The sequence below is a fragment of the Suillus fuscotomentosus genome (assembly GCF_016647785.1).
Source record: "Suillus fuscotomentosus strain FC203 chromosome Unknown F5891scaffold_54, whole genome shotgun sequence".
Taxonomy (NCBI): domain Eukaryota; kingdom Fungi; phylum Basidiomycota; class Agaricomycetes; order Boletales; family Suillaceae; genus Suillus; species Suillus fuscotomentosus.
In genome coordinates, this window is record NW_024539566.1 from 20,517 (window position 1) to 33,187 (window position 12,671).

The 12,671-nt window shown below is 47.6% G+C and overlaps 6 protein-coding genes across 6 annotated transcripts; all 6 read left to right on the top strand.

Moving 5' to 3' along the window:
• Positions 1–1,775: 1,775 nt before the first annotated feature.
• Positions 1,776–2,067, top strand: F5891DRAFT_934729 (uncharacterized protein; the record flags this gene model as incomplete). Its single annotated transcript, XM_041374026.1, has 2 exons — positions 1,776–1,867; positions 1,920–2,067. Coding segments are annotated over 2 exons (240 nt in total), but the record flags the coding sequence as incomplete, so codon positions are not given.
• A 129-nt stretch (positions 2,068–2,196) lies between these two features.
• F5891DRAFT_1192859 (uncharacterized protein) lies at positions 2,197–2,634 on the top strand (the record flags this gene model as incomplete). Its single annotated transcript, XM_041367661.1, has 3 exons — positions 2,197–2,323; positions 2,384–2,487; positions 2,542–2,634. 3 exons carry the CDS (start codon positions 2,197–2,199, stop codon positions 2,632–2,634), a joined length of 324 nt encoding a protein of 107 aa, XP_041222092.1.
• A 101-nt stretch (positions 2,635–2,735) lies between these two features.
• On the top strand, positions 2,736–3,758 carry F5891DRAFT_1246449 (uncharacterized protein; the record flags this gene model as incomplete). The annotated part of the gene is made up of 3 exons (XM_041369816.1): positions 2,736–3,005; positions 3,055–3,090; positions 3,436–3,758. 3 exons carry the CDS (start codon positions 2,736–2,738, stop codon positions 3,742–3,744), a joined length of 615 nt encoding a protein of 204 aa, XP_041222093.1. The 3' UTR covers positions 3,745–3,758.
• Positions 3,759–3,847: 89 nt separating this feature from the next.
• On the top strand, positions 3,848–4,745 carry F5891DRAFT_1192861 (uncharacterized protein; the record flags this gene model as incomplete). Its single annotated transcript, XM_041367662.1, has 3 exons — positions 3,848–4,099; positions 4,156–4,593; positions 4,650–4,745. 3 exons carry the CDS (start codon positions 3,848–3,850, stop codon positions 4,743–4,745), a joined length of 786 nt encoding a protein of 261 aa, XP_041222094.1.
• Positions 4,746–7,376: 2,631 nt separating this feature from the next.
• Positions 7,377–9,556, top strand: F5891DRAFT_1150416 (major facilitator superfamily domain-containing protein; the record flags this gene model as incomplete). The annotated part of the gene is made up of 9 exons (XM_041365121.1): positions 7,377–7,784; positions 7,839–7,954; positions 8,010–8,189; positions 8,238–8,314; positions 8,364–8,422; positions 8,481–8,537; positions 8,588–9,159; positions 9,217–9,305; positions 9,356–9,556. The coding sequence occupies exons 1-9, from the start codon at positions 7,648–7,650 to the stop codon at positions 9,554–9,556; spliced, it is 1,488 nt and encodes a 495-aa protein (XP_041222095.1). The 5' UTR covers positions 7,377–7,647.
• Positions 9,557–10,006: 450 nt separating this feature from the next.
• Positions 10,007–12,420, top strand: F5891DRAFT_1052853 (chaperonin Cpn60/TCP-1 family). Its single transcript, XM_041362557.1, has 10 exons — positions 10,007–10,092; positions 10,145–10,206; positions 10,268–10,347; positions 10,405–10,535; positions 10,584–11,171; positions 11,224–11,404; positions 11,455–11,782; positions 11,837–11,938; positions 11,999–12,025; positions 12,076–12,420. The coding sequence occupies exons 1-10, from the start codon at positions 10,059–10,061 to the stop codon at positions 12,172–12,174; spliced, it is 1,632 nt and encodes a 543-aa protein (XP_041222096.1). The 5' UTR covers positions 10,007–10,058; the 3' UTR covers positions 12,175–12,420.
• Positions 12,421–12,671: the final 251 nt, after the last annotated feature.

Below are 12,671 nucleotides of genomic sequence, written 5' to 3' on the forward strand. Positions count from 1 at the left end.
TAAAAGCGGAGTATCTCAAGGCCGTGTCAGGGAAAGCTATTCTCAGAGCTAGGGACGTTGTGCGCACAATTCGCGCATCTAACCAGCGACGTGATTTTTTCAGGGACACTATTGTCACAGGTAACAAGAAGGAGTGGTTTCAAGATGACGTGGGTGCGAAACTACGGCTCCCCGTTGTCGAACTCCTGCTTGATGAGTCAACTCGCTGGGATTCAGTCTATATCATGCTTAACCGTTTGCGAACCCTTCGCCAGGTAAGACATCACCCACTAAACATCTGCCATGACTAATAGTCGCCCAGGCAATAGATTTATTCTTTGACTCTCCTACTCAACGCTCTATCAGCAAATTCAAACTGAGTTCAATGGAGTGGCAGTTCTTACAGGACGTTGAAGTAATCCTAGAGGTCAGTCTTAGTATATTCAAAATTCACGCTTCGTCTGACTGTCATATCAGGCGCCCCATGCTGCCCAACAATGCATGTCAGGCGAACGCACTCCCAAGCTGAGCGGTGCATTTCCAGCGTTCGAAATGTTTATCGAGCGCTGGAAGCTTTTGGCCCAACATGTCCCACACTGTGACCCTCTTGTCCAGATCGGTTTAGATTGGGCTGATAAGTATGACGAGAGGATGAGCGCCACAAATGCCTATGCAGTTGCTATGTGTGAGTCCATTGATATCTTCTAATAATGTATGGTTGCTCACGTTTGAGTTCATCAGTTGTCGATCCTAGTATCCGAATGTCGTGGGTTCAGAGTCGTTGGGGGGAAAAAATGAATAAAGATGTAGACGAGCATATAATCCATCTGGTACGTCTACCATGCAACTTCAAAGGTCAAACTGATATCATCTCATGTAGATGCATCAAAAGCGAGCTGAAAATGGCTCAGCATATGTAGGCCCTTCAGCTAATGAAGTAGTACTTTGAGAACAACCACGCACGCTAGGCTCGCGCCTCTATGGACTACCTGACGTCAATGTCCTGCCGCATCACGACAGCATTGCCCAAACGGTCGAGCAAGAGTTGAGGCCTATGCTACGGCTAATCTTAGCCCCAAGACAACGGACATACTTGCGTTCTGGGAGGTGAGCGTCCTGCATCTCCATATGTTATACCTTTTGTCACTGACCATGAGGTGTTGACCAGGTTGCAGAGAAATCATTTCCGACAATTTTCGGCATTGCAATGGACCATCTCCCAATACAGGCCTCCGCTGTTCCATGCGAGCGAGTCTTTTCATCTAGTAGCGAAACTGACACCAAGAAACGTAATCGCACAAGCCCGGTCCTGATGGAGGCTCTGCAGGTGGTAAAGTTCCCCCTGAAAAAAGAGCGACTCAACTTTACCAAAGGTTGGGCGGCATCACAGAAGGATATGGAGTACAAGACGTTGCGCGAACGACAGGAATCCAACAATGTTTTGACATTAACTAACAGTGGCATTACAGGTGATATATGCGACAATCTTCTCAGAGCTATCACAGAGGATGAGTGTGACGACATCGATGATTTTCCTACTACCTATGAGCTATGATGTTTGCTTCCCCTACTTATCTCTTGTTTGCCCTATCTTTACGTGTTCTAGCTGCCTGGCTGTTTGCAATAGTGAACTTGTTCATTATTCGCCTTTCCTTGACAGCCTGCGCTTCATCTCGACAGGCCAAGTGCTCTCTCGGTCTTCACAAGTACTGGCTAATCACCTCTACTCACACTTTGCAGTGCGCCAACACTCATCAAACATTGCAGATGTCTGTCCAAACAGTTTGGACTTCTCAATCATCATAAACTCCGAAACCATCGCCCAGGAGTTACTAGAAAAGTGTTCCGCGAATTACTCTACCCGTCCCATTATTCGCACCACCGAAATGTATGTATTGCTGGTTTTCATTTAATTTGTTCCTCATCCACTGAGGATACAGAGCTGGACTGGCTTTCAGTTCTGCACTGCTTCCGTATGGGGAGACTTTACGACAACATTGCAAGATCTACCATCAAGCCCTTAGGGCTGAGGTCTCGGTCTCATACCACGAGATATACTCTCGCCAAGCAAATGGACTAGTCATCGATCACCTAGGTGCCACTAGTCACTCACTGCAGCAACACGCTGAAGCATTCGTACCTAATCCAGTGACATCGTTGTGACGTATGGTCCCGTTGATGATCAATCCTTGTGACAGATATGCTGGCTCCCTAATCATGACCGTGACATATGGACATCTCGCTGATGAAAGCTTATTTCTTTCCCGTGCGCATGAAATCGTCGATGTCGGAAAACAGGCTCTCTCTCCTGAGAAGGCTGCCATGTTCACAGCCTTTCCTTTCCGTGAGTGTCTCTGTCGACGACATGATATTGAACATTCAGCATGAGGTTGCATTCGAAAAGTTGCCGTTTGGTGCTTTGGTGGAGCATTTGCCATGATGGGACGTTGTAGAGAATTAAGTCAACAACTTTTGAACGAGCCCTTTAACGAAGTGAAGGCGCAGATAGTACGTTCACGCGGACTTGTGGGTGGAAATTACGCCTGATCTGTTTGCATGAAGGCAGATGGTACTGCTTCGCACTCATCAGTTGCTGACTTTCTCAGTCAAGCTCACGACAACACTGACGAAGACATGATGAAGTCTGTTGCGTAGACGGGATACTTAGGTAAGAGTTTACTTTTATCAGGACAGAGTTCATCCATTGACGAGAAGACGACATCTTAGCTGGCATGGAGGTCATCATTGACACAATCATGTACAGACACTTTCTAATCTATACAGCTCTCCCTACAACAGCCGCTTCTATCCCTGCCTCCCCAACATCCTCAACAACCAAGATCGCCACCTTGATCTCCCCGGCACCTGACCTCTCTCCCCTCTTCTCTCCCCTCCTCTCTCCCTTCTCTCCCCTCCTCTCTCCCTTCCTCCATCCCCTCTTATTTCTCCTCTCCTCTCCTCTCTCCTCTCCCTTTCTCTTCTCTGTCCTGCCGCTCTGTCCTGCCGCTCAGCCATCCGCTGCTCTCGTAAGTGTCGCGCACGAGCAGCACTGCCATACAACTAACATACATTTAGCTTTCGATTGAACATTCATCAGACGATTCGGACCACGTATGTTATCTTGGGGACCCATATGTACTTGAATAGTTATGTGTTGAGGGATGATGAGTGTAGATTCAGTAGTAGACTGGTAGTAGATTGCTATGATATCGATCTATCAGCTTTGTCGGTGGTAGATGTGAAGTCGAATTCTATTTTTAGTAAGTTATTCTCGGCCCTGTGAGAAGGCGCTCAATTTAGTTGCCGGCGGGCGTCTTAGACTTATGTTCGGTCTGATCGAGAATATTACAACCAAGGATACCGCTCAAGGTGCCGCACGGGTACTGACTGCCATGTTCGAGACTTGTGTCGACAAAGTCGAGGCGATGACACTGGTCTTGGACAACTGCACTTGAGAGGTTAGAGAAGGCTAAGAATGGCGAAGAGGAAAGCGTCGACTTTCTGCTGATAGAGAAGATGCGACCTGTTGCAGGTGCTGCCTATGCAACTGAGAAGCCAGAAGAGGTTATTCATGGTGAGGAGACTTTCGATGTGCGCGAATTACCCTTTGACACCCTTGGTTATAGAATGTCGGTTTCTCTTCCGAACCCTGAGATTTTCTTGTGCAACTACACTCATGAGCTGTCGCACTACTCGGACGCACAGCATGTTCACCTCACCACAAGTTGTCTCGCAGATAGTTTGTATATCCAATTGCTCAGCTGAGCTATGGATTCAACTACAAGGTGTGTTATTAATCTTCTTACATTCTCATGCATTCTCAATGTCTCCCCACCTCCTTCAGCTGCTTTGACACCTATGCCTACATATGGCCATCGTTATTCCTCGCTGCCACAGCCTGCTTTCCCTCCACCCAACTCTTCCTACATCACACCACCCATCTATCCCCCTTTATCGTTCTTTGCACGCACCTGCCTCTCCCTCTCTCAGACTCCAGACGAAGGGCACGTTCCAACCGCACGAAACCAGCCAGACGGAGCATGAGATGTGTCAGTATCTGGAGTGGGAACTCACTGTGGATCCGGTGACTGTTCAGGGAGTTCGAAGACATGGTCAAGAAGTATTTGGTACTGTCAACAACTTTACCCTTCTCACATTCTTCCCTCATCATCCCAGACAACTCCTCCTCCTACCACAAATCCCTTCCTGCCTCCTCCAGCCACTTTGGCGCCTACGCCTACATATTCTTTGCACCCACCCGCCTCTCCCTCTCTCAGACTCCGGACGAAGGGCACATTCCAACCGCACGAAACCAGCCAGACGGAGCACGAGATGTGTCAGTATCTGGAGTGGGAACTCAATGTGGATCCAGTGACATTCAGGGAGTTCGAGGACATGGTCAAGAAGTATTTGGTACATCACTACATCACACCACCCATCTATCTCCCTCTATCGTTCTTTGCACCCACCCATCTCTCCCTCTCTCAGACTCCTGGACTGCACGTTCCAACCGCACGAAACCAGCCAGACGGAGCACGAGATGTGTCAGTATCTGGAGTGGGAACTCAATGTGGATCTGGTGACGTTCAGGGAGTTCGAAGACATGGTCAAGAAGTATCCTGGTACGTCAACAACTTTACCCTTCTCACATTCTTCCCTCATCATCCCAGACAACTCCTCCTCCTACCACAAATCCCTTTCTGCCTCCTCCAGCCACTTTGGCACCTACGCCTACATATTCTTTGCACCCACCCGCCAAAGCCTGATTCCCCCCACCCAACTCTTCCTACACCACACCACCCACATTGTTGTCATCAGCAGCATCTCCTCCAACATCCCCAGGTATGGAGGACTGCACGGCTCGCATCATTTCAGCTTCGTCTTCACCAGGTATCCCAAAACACAAGCCTGTATGGCTGTACCGGTAAATTTGTTTCTATTATCACCCGCTACCAATTTTCTGTAGTACATTCTCGTCATGCGTAGTACATCCATTCTCATCCTATCTCACCACTAAAGAAACCACCACATATCGAGAGCATAGACTTGTGTCATTGCAATACAATTTTATTTATATATATATTATTATTATTATTAAAGCTGGCTTGAGCTGGCTTTAAGACCTTAAACTGCGGCTCCATAGACTAGACCAAACTACTAATTACATAAGCTATAACTACATACATGGTTTGGCTAACTACAGCTCTGCTCGCGGCTAAAGCCGGCCACAAGCCAGAGCCGCGGCAACACTATTGACGAGTCATTTGCAAAAGAAATGATAGGATTAAGAGACATACCAATCTGGGAGGAATGCATACTAATGCCGTGCCCGCATGTAAAGGCGATGATGAGCAGAAACAATTTCATTGACCAGACGAATATTGCCATAGGGTATGTACATCATGCCAGGGTGACTTAGCCGTGACCGTGTTGTTTATGTGACGCAACTGTCACAACATCAGTATTGAACTTTGTCAACGAGGTCAGACACATGTACTACTTCATGCTCCTGGACGCTCCACCTCCCAAAATTCCAGAGCAAAGGGCACTTCCCATATGTCTTCCTTTTCTGGATGTCTGAATCTTATAAAAGGAAGTAGATGCGACTGTAGTAGAGTTACACAAACCATTCTGAGTCCACGGTACGATGTCGCTCCATTGTCATTGTCAATGTGGTCAAAGTTCTGGACTAAATCATTTTGCAAATTGAAAACGTTCTTTTGAAGGTCAAGATGGGCTGTAGCCTAAGTCCACCATTATCCCAAGATACCCGTACGACCCGTGATGCCAGGCGTTTTGATTTGAGGTGATCACCATCCGACCGCGATTGTCATGAGATGAGGAATTCGGGTCTCAGCACGACGTGCTATAGTCTATCACAAAGTAATGTGCTTGGCTACAGTTTTTGCCTTCTCACCCCAAAATATTGATACTTTGTTCCAGTGTGTGATATGCCAGGTGACGATCCTTGTTCTTATGTGGGTCATATATTTTCCAAAATAAAGTCTCACTCGAATAAATATGTCTCAAGCACGCATATTGGATCTCCCACTTTCCTTCTATCTTGGTCATCGGTCTGACGAATATGTTTTTATGGTCACTCGCGACAATATGACTGTAAGTTCGACTTCAAATATTGTTCGATTGTTCGCTTACTCGTCCAAGCATCAAGTCTCAGTGTGCCATGTCCCTGCTGCCTATTCTTAGCGGCGTCCCCATCCTCAAGGACTTGAATCTCAGCTTCTCTGCTCCCAGAAGTCGATGCATGTTTCACAGAGAAAATATCTAAAAAGTCACGGGAGGGGACCCGATGATCGATGGATAACGGTAGCGTCCGGTCGAAGTTAGACCAACCGAAGGAGCGATCTGCATTGACGTATTATGTCCTCAGTGAGAGAATGAGAAATATTTTTCGCAAATTTTGAGGCTTGATTGAACCTCGGCCCCTCGCAATTGTTTCTAAGGCTAGTGCGTTAAAACCTCGATGCCATATTGCACCGTCGTAGCAAGTCTTTTCTTGGATAAGTGTCGTGAGCCTGACTGACGGTATTTTACTGGCTTGCTTGGTTCTAGAGTCCTGACAGTCATTCGTCTCGCAAATGAATACAATCAATAACGTCTTGCATTGTTGTGCTTGGCGCCGAGAGTCTTCGCGGTGAATCGATCCGTATTGCTGAACCTGTGGCGAAGGGAGAATCCTCTCCGAGGGTTAAACAAGACGACTATAAGTCATTCGACGGCGGGATGACAAACTCCACTACTAAGCAGAAAACGCAAAAATGGTAAACAAACAACTCAAATTTCTTGTGAAGTTGATCAGCTTGCGAACCAGGCCTAACCAGACTACTTCTATTTGGCTAAGAGTGAGAAGCAGTTTGAGAAGCTAGATTGTGAGTTGATACGTTTTTACCAGGTTGAAGCGTTGATTTCTTGTCAAAGACTCTGACAGCCTTTTTACCGACACTGCCCTGATATTTCGGTCCATCCGGCGGTCTTGCCCAACGCATCGGCGTCGACATCGGAATTAAATTACGACTCTTCTGATCTTACAGGATGGATGCCTTCTGTTGGCACTCAGATGGCTCCCGGGATAGACCTGGGGTGACGACAAGTCATTCATGTCATGTTGGTGGGGAACAGAAATGGAAGAGCGTCCTGAAGCAGCAGTGCCTCAGGCAACTACACCTTGTGGCTTGAGCAACCACGTCCGTTGATAAATCGATTCTGCATTTCTAGTAGTGAGTCCGTGACGAAAGCTGTATCAAATGTCCGAGTTAACGGTTTTTAGTTATTCTGTGGCATTCATCTCCTTGGCGCGGCTTCGCGCGTCAGCCATGATGGCATCGAACGCTTTTGCTAAGCCTTCCAAGCACTCCGTTCTGGTACGAGATCGCATCAAGTGAACCAAGTGCCAGAAGTGAAGTGGCCGTTCATGGTACACCACACGAGTATCGCATGAAAGTCATTGCTTGGCAAGATTCGCCATGACACTTCCTTATCGGAGGCGTCCAGGGTGTGGTATAGCGGATATCGAGGGTGCAAACACCCCCTCCAAGAATCTGGGAAGCTGATTTCGGCTCAGCAATAACCGATGCACAAGCTGGAGCATGTATATTTAAACAGCTGTGATTTACCGTTTCTCTCCCCCATACTTCTCTGCATACTACTATGGTCCAGACCGACGAAGGCCATGGCATTCCTGTCGTGCTCGCGAAGAAGCCCGATGTCGAACCTCCTTACTCTGTGTTTACGACTTGTGAAAAATGGCTCATAGTGACTCTTGCATCTATAGCAGGGTTGTTTAGGTGAGCAAATGGTCGTTCCTCGACATCGAAACTGTTTGTGAATAGTTTTGTCAGCCCGTTGACGGCGTATATATACCTTCCTGCGATTCCAATGATCGCGACTGCGTTTGGCAAGACCGTTGAACTTACGAACCTTACGGTGACGGTTTATTTGGTGTTTCAGGGTGTATGTCAGTGAAGCCTGCTGCATGCAGTTTGTGCCGGGGCTCATCGTTACCGCTTAAGCGCCCATGTTCTGGGGCACTCTCGCAGATCGCATGGGCAGGCGACCAACGTCGCTCGGATGTTTATTTGTTCTCAGCCTTGCTTGTATCGGTCTGGCTTTCGTACCGACATCATACTTCTGGCTGTTGATGGTTCTTCGATGTCTCCAAGCGGTTGGTAGCGCTAGCACGCTCACGATCGGTACGCGTGCATGCTTTATTTTTTTTCGCCTCATCTCATTCGCTACAGGTGCTGGTATTATTGCAGACATCGCTACCCCCGCGGAGCGAGGTGGGTTCTTCGGCGTCTTCACAATGGGTCCGCAGGTGAGCGCAAGAACACATAACCTAACTATGTAGTAATTGGGTTTCGAAGGTTGGACCCGCACTAGGACCCGTTATAGGAGGCGCTCTTGCGGATAAGCTCGGATGGAGGTGAATCGGTTGTCCGCATAAATAAGACAAAGTTTTACTCATGCGGTCCATTACTCAGATCCATTTTTTGGTTCCTCTGTATCTCCAGTTCAGCGTGTTTCATTGTCCTGGTCACGTAAGTCGCGATCTTTGGCGTTATTCTCTCTGACGTAACCTGGGTGTCAGGTTCCTCCCGGAGACCTTGCGTAGCATCGTCGGAAATGGTAGTGTTTTGCCACCTATCCAGTATCGTCCTCTACTACCTTTAATGGGGCGCGGCCATAAGGATTCTGAGGTGGAGTGTCCACCTGCTCGTAAATCTCCTAACCCTTTCCGTCTGTTCGCATGTGTCGATGTCTTGAACCTCCTCCTTTTCAATGGAATTCAATACGCAGTGTTCACCGCCATTCTAGCGACCATATCTTCGTTGTTCGAAGTAAACTACCCTCACTTGACAGAGACGGATATTGGGATTTGCTATCTGGCCTCTGGAGGCGGGCTTGCACTGGGCGCAGTTTTCAGCGGCAAGCTCATGGACTGGGATTACAGGACCGCGAAGGAGCAGCTTATTCGTAATTTTACGCCAGAGAACGGTATCCCAGGTCATATCATAAGCGATGATGATTTTCCCATCGAAGCAACGAGGCTGAAGAGATTGCCACTTTGGATGATCATATTTTGTGCATCTTGCACTGGGTATGGCTGGTGCTTTCAAGCACGAACGACCATTGCAGTACCTCTGGTGCTTCAATTCGTCAGTGAGTCCTCTTTTCGATTCTTGCTCATAGTCTAGTGCTCACTGCTTGGTTGCACAGTCGGATTTTCAGAAATCGCTATACTCACTACCATTCAAACGCTTTTGATCGACCTTGTACCGTCACAAGGCTCTGCTGTGACTGCGTGTGTGAGTGGGTCTACTTTCCCTGATACACAAGATTATGACAACAACCGCAGAATAATCTCATACGGTGCTCCATGGGGGCATTGTTAGTCTCCGTGATCGAATTGCTACTTCACAAGATTGACGCCGGGTGGACATTTTTTCTTTTAGGTGGAGTATGTTTCATCTCGGTGCCTCTGATTTGGCTGGCAGTGCGTATTGGACCTCCATGCCGCGCTGGCAGACGTGTGTGTCAGGCTGTATCTCAAAACTGATAAAGCGCTTAGCGCATAATGGCTTAGAGAGATGGAATGATTTTTTTGACTTTTGCAGTTCGTAGTGTAGAATCGGAATTACGATATGAATCACCTTAGCAGTGCCTTTCTATCTTAGAAGCGCTCACGTCGTACTGACACTTCTTGTTCTCTAGACCCTTCAGTCTGCAGAGGCGATGATATCTTTTCTGCACACTTTTATAATATTCTACTTCCAACCGTGACTGTTCTATTGATGCGAGGGATAAACAATTGATTGCTTAGTCCAGATCAGAATGACTATATACCTTGCTGATCTGTGAGTTCAGAATTTCAGCAGTAGCCATATTACTGCCAATGCAAGATGGTGAATGATCTCATTGATTCAAAGTTTCGAAGTAAACTATAGTGACATAAATGTCACACAATGTGTCACAGGATTCGGTTAGTGTGACAGCATTTTGGCCTGCTCTTGATCGCTCAGCGCTCACTGTCCAGTGCGATCCACAATCATTATCCAACCATGCAGGCAGGACAGACTCCAGTGTTCGTCATGAGTATGTACCGCCCGTGCTTTTTAAATGCATCACTGAACGCGATGTTTTGCAGACACTGCACCGGAGAGGCAGTCAGGAAGGAAAGCCCAGATCTCCAACATCACTGCCGCAAAGGCAAGTATCATCGTCAACCTATGTTTCATATTTGTCTCGTTTATACTTGCTTCTTGAACAGACTATTGCTGATGTTATTCGAACGTGTCTTGGCCCAAAAGCCATGCTCAAGATGATCCTCGATCCAATGGGCGGCATACTGTGCGTCTCTACACGTCTCCTGCCATAAATATATCTGATTAATGTATAACTGTATAGACTGACAAATGACGGAAACGCGATTCTCCGTGAAATCGACGTCGCACACCCTGCAGCAAAGAACATGATCGAACTCAGTCGTACTCAAGACGAAGAATGTGGTGATGGTACAACCAGCGTTATCATCCTTGGTGCGTTCCTAAGTTTCGAAACCATATTATTTTCTTATCATCTCATAGCGGGAGAAATCCTTGCTCAATCCCTCTCGCAGCTTGAACGCGACATCCACCCTGTGGTTATCATCTCCGCCTACAACAAAGCTCTCAGGGAAGCTCTCGCGATCGTAAATCGCATCTCCATCCCCATTGACACGTCATCTGATGAAGAGATGCTTTCTCTCATTAAAACTTCCATCGGCACCAAATTCGTGGCACGCTGGAGCGATTTAATGTGCCATCTAGCGCTTCAAGCCGTACGCACCGTTGCCTCGGATGACGCTGGACACAAGAGCGTTGACATCAAGCGTTATGCACGTGTCGAAAAAATTCCAGGTGGGTCCATTGAGGAGTCGAGAGTCCTCGATGGTGTCCTTCTCAACAAAGACATCACCCACCCAAACATGCGCCGACGAATCAAGAACCCACGTATTATTCTACTCGATTGTCCCCTTGAGTACAAGAAGGGTGAGAGTCAGACCAACATGGAATTCTCCAAGGAGAGCGACTGGCAACGTGCACAGGAGATCGAGGAGGAGCAGGTCATTGCGCAGTGTAGACGTTTGCTCGAATTCAAACCCGATCTTATCATTACCGAGAAAGGCATATCGGGTATGTGTTGAGGTCGAAGTTTTCCCGGGCTACTGATTTTTTTCTCCTTCAGATACGGCACAATATGTTTTTGAGCGAGCGAACATTTCGGCTATTCGACGCGTCCGCAAATCAGACAACAACCGTATTGCCCTGGCCGTTGGTGCAACCATCGTGAACCGCGTGGAAGACCTTCGCGACTCCGATATTGGCACGGAATGTGGGCTATTCAATATCGAGAAGATGGGGGATGAGTTCGTTATTTCAGTTCTGCCTGGCTCCTTCATTTACGCGATCCACTTAGATATTTCACATTCCTTACCGAGTGCAAAAACCCCAAAGCGTGCACCATTCTCCTCCGCGGCCCCTCCAAGGACATACTCAATGAAATCGATCGTAATCTTGCAGATGCTCTCAGCGTTGCGCGCAATGCATACTTCAATCCTCTCCTCGCGCCGGGAGGAGGTGCGACCGAGATGGCGATCAGCGTGGGGTTGCACGCTCAGGCACGCAGCGTTACTGGGGTTGAGGGATGGCCATTCAGAGCTGTTGCAGATGCTTTGGAGGTGATCCCACGAACTCTGGTGCAAAATAGTGGCGGAAATGCTATCAGGATACTGACAGAGCTCAGGGTGTGTGGTAATATTCCTGTGGAGAAATCGTCCTTGATTAATGACCTCTGATAGGCTAAGCATGCAAACGGAGAGCATTCATGGGGCGTGAATGGAGAGACTGGAAAGATAGTCGATATGAAAGAATACGGCTTGTATGAGAGTGCAAGCGTAAAGGTGCGCTCCGTGGATTTGTAGTCGACGAGTCCCCTGACCATCCATCTATTGCACGTTCAGATCCAAATCCTGAAAACCGCAGTTGAGGTATATCAATTGTTCATCACGCGTGTGCTACCTGCTTACCATGTCTACAGGCCGCTCGTATGCTATTGCGTGTCGACGACGTCGTACAAGCCACACGAAAAGAGCGCGAACAGCAAGGTCCCCCACCAGAGGAGATGCAGGGCGATTAAAATTGAAGTATAGATGAAACGGAAAGCCGCATTTTGTGCACGATGACTTTAAGTGCGTTCAGAATATACTAATTTACATGTTTCGAAGTGTACCATCTGCCATGCTGTTTGCCAGCCAGATCTTTTAACAAACACACGCTGTGCAGTGTGTGGCACAGAAAGATGACTGTGTCCAACATTAGCATACGCCCTAGATTGAGAGTTCTTTGTAGTAATGTCGCTCGTTTAAGAACCATCATGATCACAGTTGGTCGATCGGTGAGTTGTCTCAGTGTTGGCTGAATTCGAGCATGCATGCATGAAGTTGGAGGCGACCAATATTGGATGGGTGACTGAAAACTGTAAGCTACAAATACTTACTGTGCGATATTCTGACTCGTCGATATGCACCGAAGTTTTAGCTTGTGAGTACTAAAAACATCGCGTAGTCATGGGGGTCCGTAATGCATGGTTTATGGTTCGTATTACAAAGCATTACATAAGCGATACAATGGCTC

Bases quoted from the DNA above. Each gene is read 5' to 3' on its own strand.
- F5891DRAFT_1052853 (XM_041362557.1), top strand. From the start codon at position 10,059: ATGCAGGCAGGACAGACTCCAGTGTTCGTCATGA. The intron at 10,348-10,404 runs GTGCGTCTCTAC...ATAACTGTATAG, and splicing joins GATCCAATGGGCGGCATACT to ACTGACAAATGACGGAAACG. The intron at 11,783-11,836 runs GTGTGTGGTAAT...GACCTCTGATAG, and splicing joins GGATACTGACAGAGCTCAGG to GCTAAGCATGCAAACGGAGA.